This window comes from Cyphomyrmex costatus, unplaced genomic scaffold (genome assembly GCF_001594065.2).
Source record: "Cyphomyrmex costatus isolate MS0001 unplaced genomic scaffold, Ccosl1.0 scaffold199, whole genome shotgun sequence".
Lineage (NCBI taxonomy): Eukaryota > Metazoa > Arthropoda > Insecta > Hymenoptera > Formicidae > Cyphomyrmex > Cyphomyrmex costatus.
Window position 1 is genome coordinate 906,062 of NW_017276028.1, and position 15,813 is coordinate 921,874.

A 15,813-nucleotide genomic window follows, 5' to 3' on the forward strand; every position below is an offset into this window, starting at 1 on the left:
GTCTCCAGATCATTTATCATTTTACAAACATCTTGAAACCTTTTTGTAATTCAACGGGCAAGATTTCTAAAGGTCTGTTCACATATGTTGATCCTAGCTGTCCACTCCAGAGATCATAAAATCTTTTTTCACAATGGATCTTACTATTTAATGTTAGGGTATATTTGTTCTGTGTTATTGATTATTATTTTAAGAAAAGTTTATTTTTTTTAAACAAAAAAAAAGATCCATTTCATGTATAAATTCTTTTTAGTTTGTATCTGTCGTTCATGTGAAACACAACTTTGCATAAGTATGTACGTCAAACATATCGTTTTGCTTTAGTAAAGTATTCAATACAAAAATGAGACAGTTTCTTCTTTTCTTCTACTTTAAAATATGATGTTACATCTCGTATGTAACAGTACTAGGAGGAGAAACTCGGAAAAACAATTTGAAAGTTTTTGCTGGCAATATATATTATACAAAAGCTGCTAATAAATTATTAATACATTTCTGCTTTTTCTAATTTTTAGGGTATCTTCGAGCAAACTCCGATTAACTTATAGAGTGAATTTGCACTACTTTATTCATTTTTTTAAGTGTCTAAAGGTTCAGAGAATTATAATTTAAAAAGTAACGAATATAAGCGGTTATGGCTTTAACACTCTAAATTTCTTACAATAAAAGTGAAAGATTTTTAAAAATAATTGTATTTTTACTATCTTAGGGTGAAATTTCACTGCAAGAAATTTAGAGTAAAGGTATATCCATCTTACGATTATTACAATTGTACTACAGTTTTTAAAATAAAAAATGTACTGATAGGCGAGTTTTGGTCGTGGTAACCGTTTTTTTGTTATCACCACTTACGGTTATCACAACCAAATGTTTTAAGATGAGAATTATTATCATTATTTCTAGCTGTGGCAACCGTAACATTTTTTCAGTGCATTTTCATTGTACAGTTAGAAATTTTGTCGTAAGCAATTTTGAATTAATTGTCGATTAAGTTAATATGGATTTGGTTGAAGGTGCCATTTTCTTTCGTAATTTTTATCGAGAGATACCTTTGATAAATGAAATTTTGTTTTAGCTTTCTAAGTACGAAGTGACAATGAGATTTGCCGTGTGTATTATTTGCACGCTGGTGCTTGGCACATCAGCCATAGGTGAGTGTAAACAATTTAATCGCTTGCGAATACTCTTTAAATGATAATTTATATAGTTAAGGCCTGATTGCACCAATGTGATTTCGATTTTAAGCGAAACTTAAACTGTCTCTGTCTCTGTCTCCCTTTTGGCTTTAAAACGAGATAGATAGAGTTTTAAGTCTCGCTTAAAATGAAAAAGTGTTGGTGCAACCGGGCTTAAGAGATTTATTCTATTATGCTACGAATTATATTGAATTTTTCTATTAAACCTGTGATTTTTAACTTTTAATTATAGTACGTGTCCCGGGGAATGTAGAAGGTGAAATACACTATTATGGAAACCGTTTTTATTTGTAATCGTGCTTTCTATTATAAACGATCTTTCATTCATCACGCAAATACCATTTTGCCACAGAATAAATTTTCTACACGGGGCTGCAATGTTTTTGTGTATTTACACATTTACACATATACATGTCCCTATTTGTTTACACTTCCAGATAATATACACTTAATATTTTTGTACATTCACGCAATTACATCTGTGTATAGAGTACCTTTGGCTGTTAAAACATATGCGACTTCATGAAAACATTCATGTAAATCATTTGTATGTGAATATTTTATTACCATAAACTTTACATTATTTTGCATATGCAATGCAACACAATTCCAACAATATAACATAAACACAACATGGTGTCAATACAACAATATAAACATACACACAATATAGTTCCATATGAACTGTAGATATTTTTATTAGATTTCAGGTTCGTTAGATTCATGTACTTGTTTGTATGTATCTATACATATCCTTTAAAGAACGTTGATTTTGTTCCTATGTATTTGTTCTCATTCTCTTATATCTTCCTTTAATGTATTTATTTCAATTAAGTTATAGTAAGCTGTGGCTGACCCTTGTTATAATTAAGTTAAGAATCATGAAGATCATCTCTCACAGCCGAGTTTCATTACATTAAACATAAATTATCAATGTTTATTGTTTAGATTACATTTGTGTATTTCTCTTTTATTAGTTTATCTTTATTTTAATGGTACAATTATTCAGCATCTAATAAATTTTTTGTTTATTAGTTCAATCACCGCCACGAATATCTAAACAGCCACCAACGGACGAGCAGCTGTTTCAAGTGGCACAAAAAGGTGTCAATGAAAATGATAAACCATTTCTAATCGAATGTGAAGCGGAAGGAGAGCCAGCTCCAACGTACGTATCTGATTTCTTAGATTTGATTTTTGTTTTGTTTTGTATTATATGTATAGAGTAAATATTTATATATCTTTAAGTCGCCTTTTGTATGATCTGTTGGCATTGTTAGATAGTGCCTTCAGGCACATTTAACAAGCATTTATCAAGGAAATAGCTATTATGTAAATATGAGATTGTGACATTAGACGTTGCTTAAGAACGGAAAACGTACTTTCGGGATATCTCATTCATGAAATCATATTACACTTTCGTCGAACTTATTCATCTCGTGCAGTATAGAGAAGAAGCCGGTGCAACTGCTCGATCTTAATTACAAGGATGATCTCATAACTTTAGGATGTATGAAATAATCGTCACTAATACTGACTTATCTAACCGTACGGGCGTTGGCGCAGCTTTTTATAAACAAATAAAAAATGATTATAGTTTATATAATCTGAAAAATTCAAGGACTCTTTTATATTATATAACAATAATCAATAACATTAAAAAGGGCGAAGTAAGAGTCAAATTACAATTAAAAATCTAAATTTTCTCTGATAATTTAGATTTTTAATTGTAATTTGACTCTTACTTCGCCCTTTTTAATGTTATTGATTATTTTTTAGATAATCTTTATTATAAGAGAAAAAAAAAATTATATTATACATAGTTTTTATTTATAAAAAAAAAAAATTATTTTTAGAGAATAATGAAAAGATAAAAGAATTCTTTATATAAAAATAAATAACAAAGAAAGAAAGGATAATGTAAGAATCAAATTCAAATTAATATAACGTTTGGCTACATAAACGTAAAAACATATAATTGATAGAAAAAATCCTTTAACAGAAAATATATAAAATTGAAAAGCTTAAAAACTACTTAAAAAATATGTATCTAATGTTACAAGTTTCTCTTGGATTGAGCCCTCTTCAGACATCGAATAATCGCAGTACATCGGAATAAGAGAAAATTATTAGAGAAAACAAATTATAAAACTTGTGTATTAAATTTATCATACTATATTATATATTGATATTGAGTTAATTAATAATTAATAATGAGTTAATTAATGATTAATATTTGTTAAGCGATAAATTTAATCAACAATTTATGTACAAATATAGATATACTTGTTACTGTGTAAGATTTACCTTTTTTATTTTTATTATGTGCTAGAAATATGATATTTGATGCATGTTAGAAGAAATTCTGATATTGTATACTTTTATGTAGATATCGTTGGATTAAAAATGGAAAGAATTTTGAGTGGCCAGCGTATGACGATCGCATTTCTCAACAACCTGGTAGAGGCACTTTGGTTATATCAAGACCGAGAGATGAAGACCTAGGACAATATCAGTGCTTTGCTGAAAATGATTGGGGCATAGCTACGTCGAATTCGGTGTTCGTTCGAAAGGCTGAATTAAATTCGTTCAAGGATGAAAACCCGACCACGTTAAGTGCGACTGAAGGTTCTCCTTTTAAACTTACCTGTCAACCACCCGATGGCTGGCCTAAGCCAAATGTTTATTGGCTAATTCAGGATATTGCTGGTGGTATCAAGTCAATCAATAATTCGAGGATGACTCTTGATCCGGAGGGTAATCTCTGGTTTAGCAATGTTACAAGAGACGACGCTTCGGACGATTTTTATTATGCCTGTGCCGCCACATCTGTGTTCAGAAACGAATACAAAGTAGGCAATAAAGTTTTGCTAAATGTAATTTCTACAGGCGCATCCACCGGTCAAAACAAATATCCTCCTGAAAGACAATATGTCACCAGGAAAAATGAGGTTGCTTTACGCGGCAAAAAGGTAGAACTCTATTGTATATTCGGAGGGACGCCTTTGCCACAGATGGTTTGGAGTAAAAACGGTAGAGTGATCAAGCCGAGCGATAGAATAATTCAAGGAAATTATGGCAAGTCTCTTATTATAAAACACGTCAATTTTGAGGACCAGGGGCAATACACCTGCGAAGCATCAAACGGAGTGGGTCGAGCCCAATCGTATTCTATAAATCTACAAGTAATGGCCGTACCGTATTTTACTGTTGAGCCGGAGTTCGTGAATGCTGCGGAGGATGAGACTGCAGAAATCAAATGCGAAGCTAGTGGAGTGCCCGTTCCCGAAATCAAGTGGATCCACAATGGCAAACCGATATCTGAAGCACGGGAAAATAGAAGAAGGAAAGTCACGCCAAATTCCATTATCATTGAGAGGTTGGAGAAAAATGATACGGGAAATTATGGATGCAACGCTACCAATTCATTGGGATACGTTTACAAGGATGTATTTATAAATGTATTGGCACTCGCGCCGGATATCACGCAACCGCCTATGAATTTAAGTTCAGTCGATGGCAGGACCATTCGGATTACATGCCGCGTCTTCGGCGCACCTAAACCCGAGGTCAAATGGATCAGAAACGGACAAGAATTAACCGGCGGTCGTTACAAAATTCTAGATGTAGGCGATTTGGAAATTGAGAATGTGATATTCCTGGATGCTGGTGCTTACACGTGCTATGCCAAAAATAAATTAGGTGAGGTGAATGCGTCCGCTACCTTGATGGTGAAAGAGCATACTAGGATAACGGATACGCCAGAGGATTATGAGGTCGCAGCCGGTTCTACTGCCACATTTAGGTAAAATTTTATAAAGAAATATTGAAATTTTGATAAAAGGAAAAGTAAAAATGTGATCTTATGTATAATTATGAAATATCGCTTATAATTTTTGTTCTGTTTATTCTAGGTGCAATGCTGTTACTGATCCTACTTTACCTCTAACCATAGACTGGCTGAGTAATGGCCAACCAATAGACTTTGAGATGGAACCGAGATTTGTACGAAGTTCCGATTATTCTCTGTTGATCACAAAGACGACCGAATTGGATTCTGGTGTCTACACATGTGTCGCCCACACTGATCTCGATGAGGCGAAATCGCAAGCGACATTGATAGTTCAAGATGTACCTAATGCGCCGAGATTAATCAGTATCAGATGTCAGCCTAACTCGGCCCATGTACAATGGATACCTATGGGAGATAATAGATCTCCAATTCTACGCTACACGATCCAATACAATACTACCTTTACACCGGATACCTGGGAGATAGTTTACGATAACGTTCCAGCTACGGATCTGACATACGAAGTGCCTATGTCACCCTGGGCTAATTACACGTTCCGTGTTCTTGCGTGGAATAAAATAGGTGAGCAAATCTTTGAATTAAAAGGTTATTTTAAGTAAATAAATAAATTGCAATGATATATAATTCGGCACTACATATAATAATATATAATTCAAATATTACACGATTTTTTAATCAATTCACTGATTCAATGGCTATTATCATCTCCTCTTTGGGATAAATACGTTATAAACTGATATATTGACATTGGTTTTTTACGCAGGCACTTCTCTACCGTCATCACACAGCGATGTTTGTACTACCTTGCCAGATCTTCCTCATAAAAATCCGGACAATGTCATGGGCAAGGGTTTAACGCCACAAAATTTGGTTATTTCATGGACAGTCATGCCACAGATAGAGCATAATGGCGCCAAATTTGAGTATAAAGTATTTTATAGAAGAGATATACGGGGTGAAGATTGGATTACAAATAATATACATGATTGGAGAAGAAATACTCTTGTGATAGAAAATCAACCTACTTATCAAAGATATAAAATTAAAGTTGTTGCGATAAATGAGAAAGGAGAAAGTAGAGTTCCAGCCAAAGAAGTTATCGGATACTCCGGAGAAGACGGTAATTCATTGATAAAACTACTCTATTAATTTTATTACGATATACTAAAGTCATACATAAATAAGAGAGAAGAAATCCATTTTTAGTCAAAACAGGCTTTTTGATACTGACAAAGAAAGTTTCGATCTCCTTTAGTATGATGAATCTATATCGATAATAAATTCCATGTTTGAATGTTTTGTTGAATGGCTTTGTATAAAGTATTTTTTTAATGTATAAGAAGATCCCGTAATTATACGTGAAAACTAACTCGTTTTATCGAGATTCAATTTTCCATATAATTAGTCCGGGATTCTTTCATTAAAAAAAGTACAAGGTCCATTTAATAAAACGCTTGGATATAGCATAATTTATTTCCGATGTTTTATCATACTGAAAGAGATTAAAATTTATAAAAATGAATATTATTCACAAGAATATTACTCATCTTTATCAATTTTATGTATAACATATATAATTTATGAGTTTTATAGATTGTGAACCGATTTCATTTGTCAGACTTGAAGCATAATTATAAACTAAAATCATAATTTCACAATTAAATTAATTGATTTAATAACAATTTATCTATAACAAACAATGCTTCTAGTATCTTAAAAATGTGATGAGAAAATTGTGAATAACTTATTGTGAAAAATATTTTAACCGAAATTTGAACGCGGAATTCTGTGCGGGTGTCCTTCCAATTTGATTATCAAAGCATAAGATGATATTAATCGCAACAATGACATATGTAGGAGACCGTCTTTTTCAGGTGAAATAAAATCTGACAAACCGAATCGGTGCATAATCTGAGAAGTAAATTGTGTATATTTGTATATTGTAAGTGTTATTAAGTATCAAGACTCGCTTTGACCGAAAATGATTTCTCATTTATGTTTAAGCACTCTTCTCGGTCTATTTTATTTAATGCGCTAAGATTAATTATTTTAATATTAATACAAGAGAGTGTAAAAAGCCTATTCGAATCAGAACATATTGAATCACTATCCAGTGTTTTGACTCGAATAGGCTTTTTACACTTTTTTGGATTTATTCTATCAAGCCAATAGACTAATTAATATCATTTATATTAATATCAATATATCTCATAACGATTTTATGCGGTTTGTAAAACATTTAATTGTTATTTCAGTACCCCTACAAGCACCCGGCAACTTTACAGTCGATAAACCAATATCTAGTACATCTGCTTATGTGCGTTGGAGTCCGGTACCTGAGGATTCGGTAAGAGGCGAATTACTAGGATACAAAATTCAAACGTGGACGGAGAGGGACGGTGAAAAGGGAATGCGTGAGATTGATATTCGCGGTGGCAATAAAACGGAAGCATTAATCGAGAAGTTTGTTCCATACAGCAAAAATTTCGTGAGAATGCTCGTTTACAACGGCAGGTAACAACAGTTTAATTATATATTTCTATCCAAATTTTACTTCTTATGACCATTTTGTTTTTAAATAACGTTTGTTTTGTTCAGATACAACGGTCCTACGAGCGAAACTTTAAATTTTAATACACCGGAAGGAACACCAGGGACAGTACTCGGTTTAGAAGCATTTCCCATGGGATCCAGTGCGCTATATTTAGCATGGCTGCCGCCCGCAGAACCGAATGGTATTTTAACTGGATATAAAATTTATTATCAGGCTGTGAATGGCACAAAGCTGGGAACGTTACTTGAGAGAAAGCCACATGTTACGAATCCACAAGCTAAGAGTGCCAAATTAGCCACATTAGCGCCCGATACGATGTACCGCGTTCACATACGTGCCACAACTGTTGTTGGTGAAGGCAATGAGTAAGTGTCGCGTGAGTTACAAGAACAAAGTTAAACATTAGTAACATTTGTAGAACTATAAACATTATTTTATGTTGTTTTATATATGTTACTCATAGTTTTAATATATTTTTGTAGCTATTTTATTGAGCAAAAAACAAGAACGTCTCAACGACCTGACATCCCACAATTTATATGGGAAACTATACCAGTGGAGAATGGATATTCAAACGTACGAATCATTTGGGTACCGAATTTTAATGGTAATCCGGGAAGCCATTTCTTTGTCAAGTATAAACTGAGAGGTGAAACGATATTTTTAATGACGGATCCCGAATTCCAGTCGAATAGTATTGAGGTATGTATACAGTAATGATTTTATGCTTAACGTTCTTGGACATAGCCTTCATACATTTTATTAATTCTATTAATCAAAACTTTTATTTATATTAAAGTCTTAGACTATCATGCCTAAATTAGTATGTAATTAATATTATCCTTATAAAAAGATATACTGAACCAGGTGTTGTTGTCAACTTGAGTGTTATTTCGTACCTCCATTGTTCAATTGGAAGTATTTTTATAAAAATTATATGATTATTAAAAATCAGGTTCGCGGTCTTCAAAGCGGTGAAGTCTATGTAATGTCAATTGTCGCTGTCGATGGAGACTACATGAGCGAGAGTGTTTATCAAGAGGTACACACGAGTAGTGAAGGGCCCATTATTCAACCAAAAGAGAATGTAGCGACAGCCGGTTGGTTCATCGGTAATGCTTTTCTTTTTAATAAAATTTTTAGACCATTTTTTTTTACGACTGACATCAAAAACGCTGTTATATTTTTGCAGGAATGATGCTAGCAATCGCTATCCTCCTTTTAGTATTGATAATCGTATGCGTAATTAAACGAAATAGAGGCGGAAAGTATGCGGTACACGAGCGAGAATTGGCCGCTGGACGTGGGGATTATCCCGAAGAAGGTGGATTCCACGAATACTCGCAACCATTGGACACCAAATCGGCTGGTGGACGCACGTCTTTGGCGTCTTCTTCTCATCAGGATGGTAAACATCCTGAATCTGATACCGATTCCATGGCAGAGTATGGCGATGGTGATACAGGTAATAGATTTAGAATTTTAAAATCATTAAAAATATCTATAGTATTGGAAAATTTCTTGATACATAAACATGGTATATAATTAAAAATATTTGCTACACATATTCTTCAAGTATCAAATATTATATGATACCTGAATAGAGTTATGCGTCCATACATACATTTCTACATTGTCGTCAAATTCCTCTAGTTTTAAATCATCGAGATCGAATAAACCCTCTATTTTCAATTGCTCGGTTCGTATTTTAATAACACATGCACAAGATGTGCGTTTAATTTTTAGAGTCAAAGAACAGATTTGTAGAGTCGAAAAATAGAAGATGTATGTATGTACGTATAATTTATGTCGTAGTAAAAAAATAGTAAAAGAAGCAGTGCAAGAGGAAAAATTGGGTAATAATATATATTAATTGAGAATAGAAACGTTAAATAGAGAAGAAGTTTAGGAAAGAATTTGACTTTTATAAAATAGGGTACGTATTGTTAATTGTTGTAATATAGACAAATGCATCACATTTTAATATTTTTATAATATTTTTAATATTTTCATATAGAGAGCACAATGAAATAATCTCATATTTCATGTAAGCACAGCTGAGTGTATTTTCACTATTATTTAAATCTTGTATCATATAACCGCTTTTCCTTTTGTATACACTTCACAGCCGCAGTTGCATCAGTTATATTTATTTATATATTTGTTTTAGACTATTTTATTTTTAATTTGTTACTTATATTTTATTATTTATTTTATTTGCTTTATTGCTTGTGACTCAATACCAGAGGGCATGAACGAAGATGGTTCTTTCATTGGTCAGTATGGCCGACATCGTAAGCAGGAACCAAATTCGCAAGCATTTGCCACCCTAGTTTAAGGTAAGTTTAATAAATATGTTCTTGAAATGTGATACGGTTGAAATATGAAATACAGGTTCCCAAAATTTTCTATGTATCTTTTACATTCTTTTGACTGACAATCTATTCTCCAATCAGTCTTATGTAAAATCGATGTATAAATGTCAAAATCTGTTCCATCGACTATTAATCGAGATCGCTCTCATACAAAGTCTTCCCAATACTCATTTTTAACACTTTATTTGCTGCATCCATGTTTTAGCAAATTAATTTGAAAATTAACGTACTTGTATAACATCTAATAACACTACACGCTGATGTTAATAGCATTACTTCATTTTAAAATTGAAAAAGAAATGTATGTATACAATATAACGTCATCATACTTTTATATATTTTCTGTATAAATAATATAATTTATTGTTTGTTCTAGGACGCTTTACAGAGGATGGATCCTTTATTGGACAATACGGACCTAAAGGTAGACCAGAGGGGACACCACCTATTCCAACTGGTACTATGGCCACGTATGTGTAACATCCGCAACTAACTTAATCAAAGCCGCATAAAAACTTTTTTCTCATTACGGTTAAGGATCCTCCTGATCCTCGACTATTGCAGCAGCTCTGCTATGCACCTTGCGCTGGGCGCAATGTCCAACACTATACTGCCAATTAGACTCTGGGTTTTGGGTTTTATAGTTTCTGTAGGAAACCATGATTGTCTTTTACAATTACTCAAAATACTGTAAATCATCACTAATTATGACTTTGAGTTTAATGGAGTTAAAATACTATAAACATTCCAAATTTTTTAACTAGATCTTCTATACAATGGAAAAATAGTATGTGAAAGATTAATTTTTCTATGATAATTATCTACTTTACAATATATATCACAAATGTTGACGATCAACCATATCTCTATTTTAATTATAAAACCCAAGAACATCATAGGTGTTACATAGCGTGCAAGCTATTTATGGAAATAGTACCGTAGAAACTATTCTAGCATTGATCGTAATATCTTTGACAAAGCCAGGTTGAATTAGACACTCCGATTGGTGGCAAAATATGCAAATTGCATTCGTGTTATTCCAAACTCATGTAAATGGGAAGTACTTTCAAGACTGCATGTAATTTCCAAACGACACTATTTCTAAATTTTACATGTTGGTTTCTAGATTTTTAATTTTATAAACCTGTTTACATTTTTTAATATAAATAATTATATAGCTACAATTAAAATAAAGTGAAGATAAACGTTGCTTATTTCGTTACAAGTACTGAATTGTCTTTAAAATATTTTGTTTATATCAAAGTAATTATCTATTTATAACTATCAGAAATTTGTATTTTTTATTTAAATTAAAAAGATTTTAGTTTGTAAACTTTGCCAATAAGGGAAGATATTTTGCAATATTAAATTAACTAACCGAATTAACTTTCTTTTATTATAAACGTATAGAAAAAAATTATTTTTAAGAAGTTTAAGTACTTGTACAGATAAGCAATAAATTGAAAAATTTATTTAAAAAAAATTTTTATCATATTAGTATATTATGTTGTGTATGAGTGGCTATATTCATAAGGAAAATATTAAATCTTGGTGCCTGTTGGACTTTATAAATACTTATAATACAATGACTACTTATTTTTAACATGCAATTTGTAGAAGTGATTCCTTTCTTTAAATTAAATATGTGTAATTCTCGTAATATAGCATTTGCATAAAAAAATCATTAAAATCAATACAGTGAAATATAAAGAACGCCCAATATTATATTAATTATTATTATTGAATGACAATGCATTTTACATGCAATCTGGAAAATAATTACTGTAAAAGATAGTGTCGCGCAATCTGGCTTCGACTGATTTTAACTTTAATCTTATAATGGACGATTACATTAAGAACCTTCAACCGCGATCAATTTTTACTCTGCCGAAAAATGGCCAAATCTAAACGAACGCATAATAATCTATAATTAATGCACTTACACTTTTATTATTAACAAACACATTTTACACACACGTGGACGCTTGTATGCGCGGATAGTAAGGATACGCGAAAGATAGTAAAGAGTAAAGTAATATTAAAGAGAAGATTGTATATGCACTATAAGTAGATAACAGAAATCGCAAGGCCTCTATAAGTAACTGTTGCTTTTGTATGTGAAACATGCTTCGATGAAAACCTTTTTATTTTTATGAGCGTTTGCTTTTTGGTAATTTTATTATAATCCAATAATTATATAAGATTAATGCTATGATTATTTAATATATGAAGATATTAAATATATAAATATATATATAGAGAGAAAGAGAAAGAGAGAGAAAGAGATAGAGAGAGAGAGAGAGAGAGAGAGAGAGAGAAAGAGAGAGAAAAAAGAGAGACATTATATATATTATATATATTAATTATGAATTATTACGCGAGTAATTCTTAAAAACGCGACGCGATCACAACAGAGCAAATATAATTATTATTACTTAGTGTATGGGATGTTAAAATTTGTTTAGACTTTAAGTACAATTTGTACAATTTGTTTAGATAACCGTTAAGTTAATGTAGTCATTGCGATGTACAGGTTGTCTGCAAAAGTGTCGCAAGCAAATATGTCAGGTACAAAGATAAAGTGAAACAAAGATAGGTACAAAGTGTATAATATTTATGATACGTATGTACGAAGAATCACAAAGTATAGTATTCTTAAATGATATATCTTATACCGGACTGGACAGCATCCTTTCATGATAAATTCTTACGAAATACGTCCTTATGCTGAATACAGAATTATTCTTCTAATTGAAATATATTTGTTACGGAACTTTTTTGCCGAACATCCTGTACAGGTGACTTGGACGTCACACAATTAAGATTATTTTTCTTGGATTGAGTCATCAATAATTTCTACCAAATATTCATTTTCTTGGAAAATTCTTTAAATGAATCACGTGGCGAGTAACTTTTAATTTTTATCAGAGCAGATAGACTTTTCTTCTTTTAAAACTTAAAACTAAATAATAGTATCTTTCGATCCTAACAGTTGAAGATTTATTACTGTAAAGAAAAAGAAACCTTGAAGTGTGACTTCAAAAAGGATAGACGTAAAAAACTTAAAAGTGCTATTCGCCATATGATACTTAGGAAAGGATCAGCTGAAGATAACGGCTGAAAAATATACAGCACATATGATGGCCTTGACCAGTATGAAATCAATTTCCACGCCTTCTTTTCAGACTTATGACTACAAAAAAAAATCAACAGTAGTACATTTTTCTGATTGTGATAACTTTATAAAGAATCAAAACCTATGTCATACAATCAATTCATATAGTATAGCAGCACATGCAAAGTGTTAAAAAAGTGCTTATGCAGATGCACAAGATGCTTCATATATTATTTATACTTATCGCATTGCAGCTAGGAGTGAGATTTCGATAATAATATTCTCGTTTTCTGGATTCGAGTTATTCTTATTCAACGATTTGATGTTGTAGGCGATCTCTTTCATCCCAGATCTCGTGATCGCGGCGATTGACATGCTTCAGCTTATTACTGCGAAACTCCCCTTCCTTCAGGAAATACTTTTGCTTCAGGAAGCACCGAATATGATTCACGCATCTCTAATTTATCGAGGATATTGACGAGAATACCAGCATTTTGAGGATTGCAGTTGCAGCAAAAATTACGTCATTCTCAGATATCATGATCATTTATCAAGAAATCGTTTACAAGAAATCGATCTTATTTATTGTCTTGATATGCGAGACGCAGATCGCTTAATTAATATAGATTTATCACCTCTTGCCGACTAATTCTTATTTAAGTTTCTCGGAGATTACCATGGTCAACAAGTTTTGCATTCTGCACATAAAACCCATGATATCGACGTCGCAGACGAAACATCACATCTGCTTCTTTGCTCTTTCATTATTATTATTTTCTTTGTCCATAATTCCGAAAATGCAGGCGAAACATAGAACGTATTTTCATTGTTAGAATCGTTAAAACTGGTCAAAATTGCCGTAGAATATGCCGTCCAATATTCATTTTTTTTTTTCTAACTGCTGTCAATTCTGAAGCGTTTTTTGTGCGCCTAACTGAAGCAGGTATTTTTAAATATTTTTTTTTAGAGGAAATTATATGTTTTCAAGCAAACTTTATGCCTCAAAAATAATTTTTGGATTAATGTAAATTGAAATCTGCCGAGTTATTTTACACGCAATAAAAATAGCATAACTGATAACACTTTTGAGCAACGCAGTCTGAAAGGCATTTCGAAAACGCTTTTGCACGCGCTGTTGTGCTATGTGAAAATAAAGAAAAGAGATAGAAGTTACTTGTGACTCGATCCACAATGTATTGGCTTATCATAATAAGAAATGAGTGTTTTGGTATTATTATATATCCGTTATGATGTTATTACATATTGACGTTAAAAGGAAGTTTACTTTAATTAGATAGAAAATAAACTAGGCGGTTGCGCGACGACTGTTAAAGACTGGATAAATGGCGTCATATTTGACCGAAGAAATTATAAATTTATCCGATGCGATACTAAATTTATTGTACGTATACGATAAATGAAACACAATGACGGGCGATATTAACGATACAGCGAGACAATCTGGTATCGCCGATACACATTCAACAATATGTACAATTTCTGTGTAATTTCTGACCTTGCAATCGAAACTGCAGTTACATAGATAAATATAATATAAAACCGTATATATATTTTCTTGATTCGATATTTAAGTATATAATTACTGGCAAAATTGACGACGAAATGTTTCGAATCTCGATGTCCAAGTCACACATACACAACACATGTACACGAGCGCATTTACATTTTTAGAGTATTTTTCTATTGCGCTAACCTCAATATTTACTGAAACATAGCGAGATTCGTTTATTCTGCACGTTAAATAATTAGTTGAGAACTAATGTTGTATACATATATATATTATATATATAAACTTCCAATACTTTCGCACGAGCAACTTGTATTTTCATACGTTGTATTATTCTTTTATATTTCTTTTCTTTTTTTTTTTTTATAATTTTGTACTTTGTATAGAAATCCGTTTGCGTTATTTGCGCGATCGTATCTATAATAATAGACGTGTGCTTTGCGGCAGCCATCGGTCTTTCGATTGAATTTCCGAGATATTTCTATTACCTTGACAGAGGGCGAGAATTTACTGCTGTTCTGCTTGATATTAGATTGCGTTGATAAGGAAAACGATTCGTGACTTATTAAAGAGTGTTCATTGTATAACGAGCACACGTTACTACGAAAAAAAAAAAAAATGTAAAGTCTTGACTCTTTTTATAGCACATTTTTATAGAATCTCAATTATTTCATAATATGTGTTCATTCGATTAGCTCAATCGCATCATGTTACATTATATCGATTGCCCTATTGTTAAGTGATGATGGAACAAAGCGAGGATAATCCTATCAAGTGGTTGATAATTAGCGTTCCTATTTAACGTGTTTTTCAACTTTCCGACTTCAATATCGTCAAACATTCGTTACTTAAAGGGTGTTAGGATAACGCTGTTCCATAGTAACTGCTATAAAAAGAGCCAACACAGAAATGATGAATCTCAATAATGTAATTCAACGTGTGCCCGTTGACCGTGCAAATCCTTTATTGTATATTACGCTGATATTACGGACATGCCGATGTGTTTTTCGCCGTTTATATAATATGTATGCAGCTATAAAGAATGTATTCGTACATTCTCGCATCGGCATCACGATTTTAGATAATTTTTCTACGAAATAAAGAAATCCGCAAAAGGATAGTCCAGAAATACGGATGATGCGTAGGGCAGTCCATCCACTCGTGGTGCTTCGAATGATCAAACACATATCGGAAATTACTTATGCAAAAGTTGCAAGCAATATAAAAAGGC

The 15,813-nt window shown here is 32.2% G+C and overlaps 1 protein-coding gene across 1 annotated transcript; it reads left to right on the top strand.

Moving 5' to 3' along the window:
* Positions 1-1,078: 1,078 nt before the first annotated feature.
* Nrg (Neuroglian) lies at positions 1,079-10,549 on the top strand. Its single transcript, XM_018538805.1, has 11 exons — positions 1,079-1,151; positions 2,232-2,364; positions 3,586-5,001; positions 5,111-5,571; positions 5,774-6,130; positions 7,266-7,524; positions 7,609-7,929; positions 8,047-8,266; positions 8,520-8,676; positions 8,757-9,029; positions 10,316-10,549. The coding sequence occupies exons 1-11, from the start codon at positions 1,097-1,099 to the stop codon at positions 10,417-10,419; spliced, it is 3,756 nt and encodes a 1,251-aa protein (XP_018394307.1). The 5' UTR covers positions 1,079-1,096; the 3' UTR covers positions 10,420-10,549.
* Positions 10,550-15,813: the final 5,264 nt, after the last annotated feature.

Bases quoted from the DNA above. Each gene is read 5' to 3' on its own strand.
- Nrg (XM_018538805.1), top strand. From the start codon at position 1,097: ATGAGATTTGCCGTGTGTATTATTTGCACGCTGGTGCTTGGCACATCA. The intron at 7,525-7,608 runs GTAACAACAGTT...TGTTTTGTTCAG, and splicing joins ATGCTCGTTTACAACGGCAG to ATACAACGGTCCTACGAGCG. The intron at 8,677-8,756 runs GTAATGCTTTTC...ATATTTTTGCAG, and splicing joins GACAGCCGGTTGGTTCATCG to GAATGATGCTAGCAATCGCT.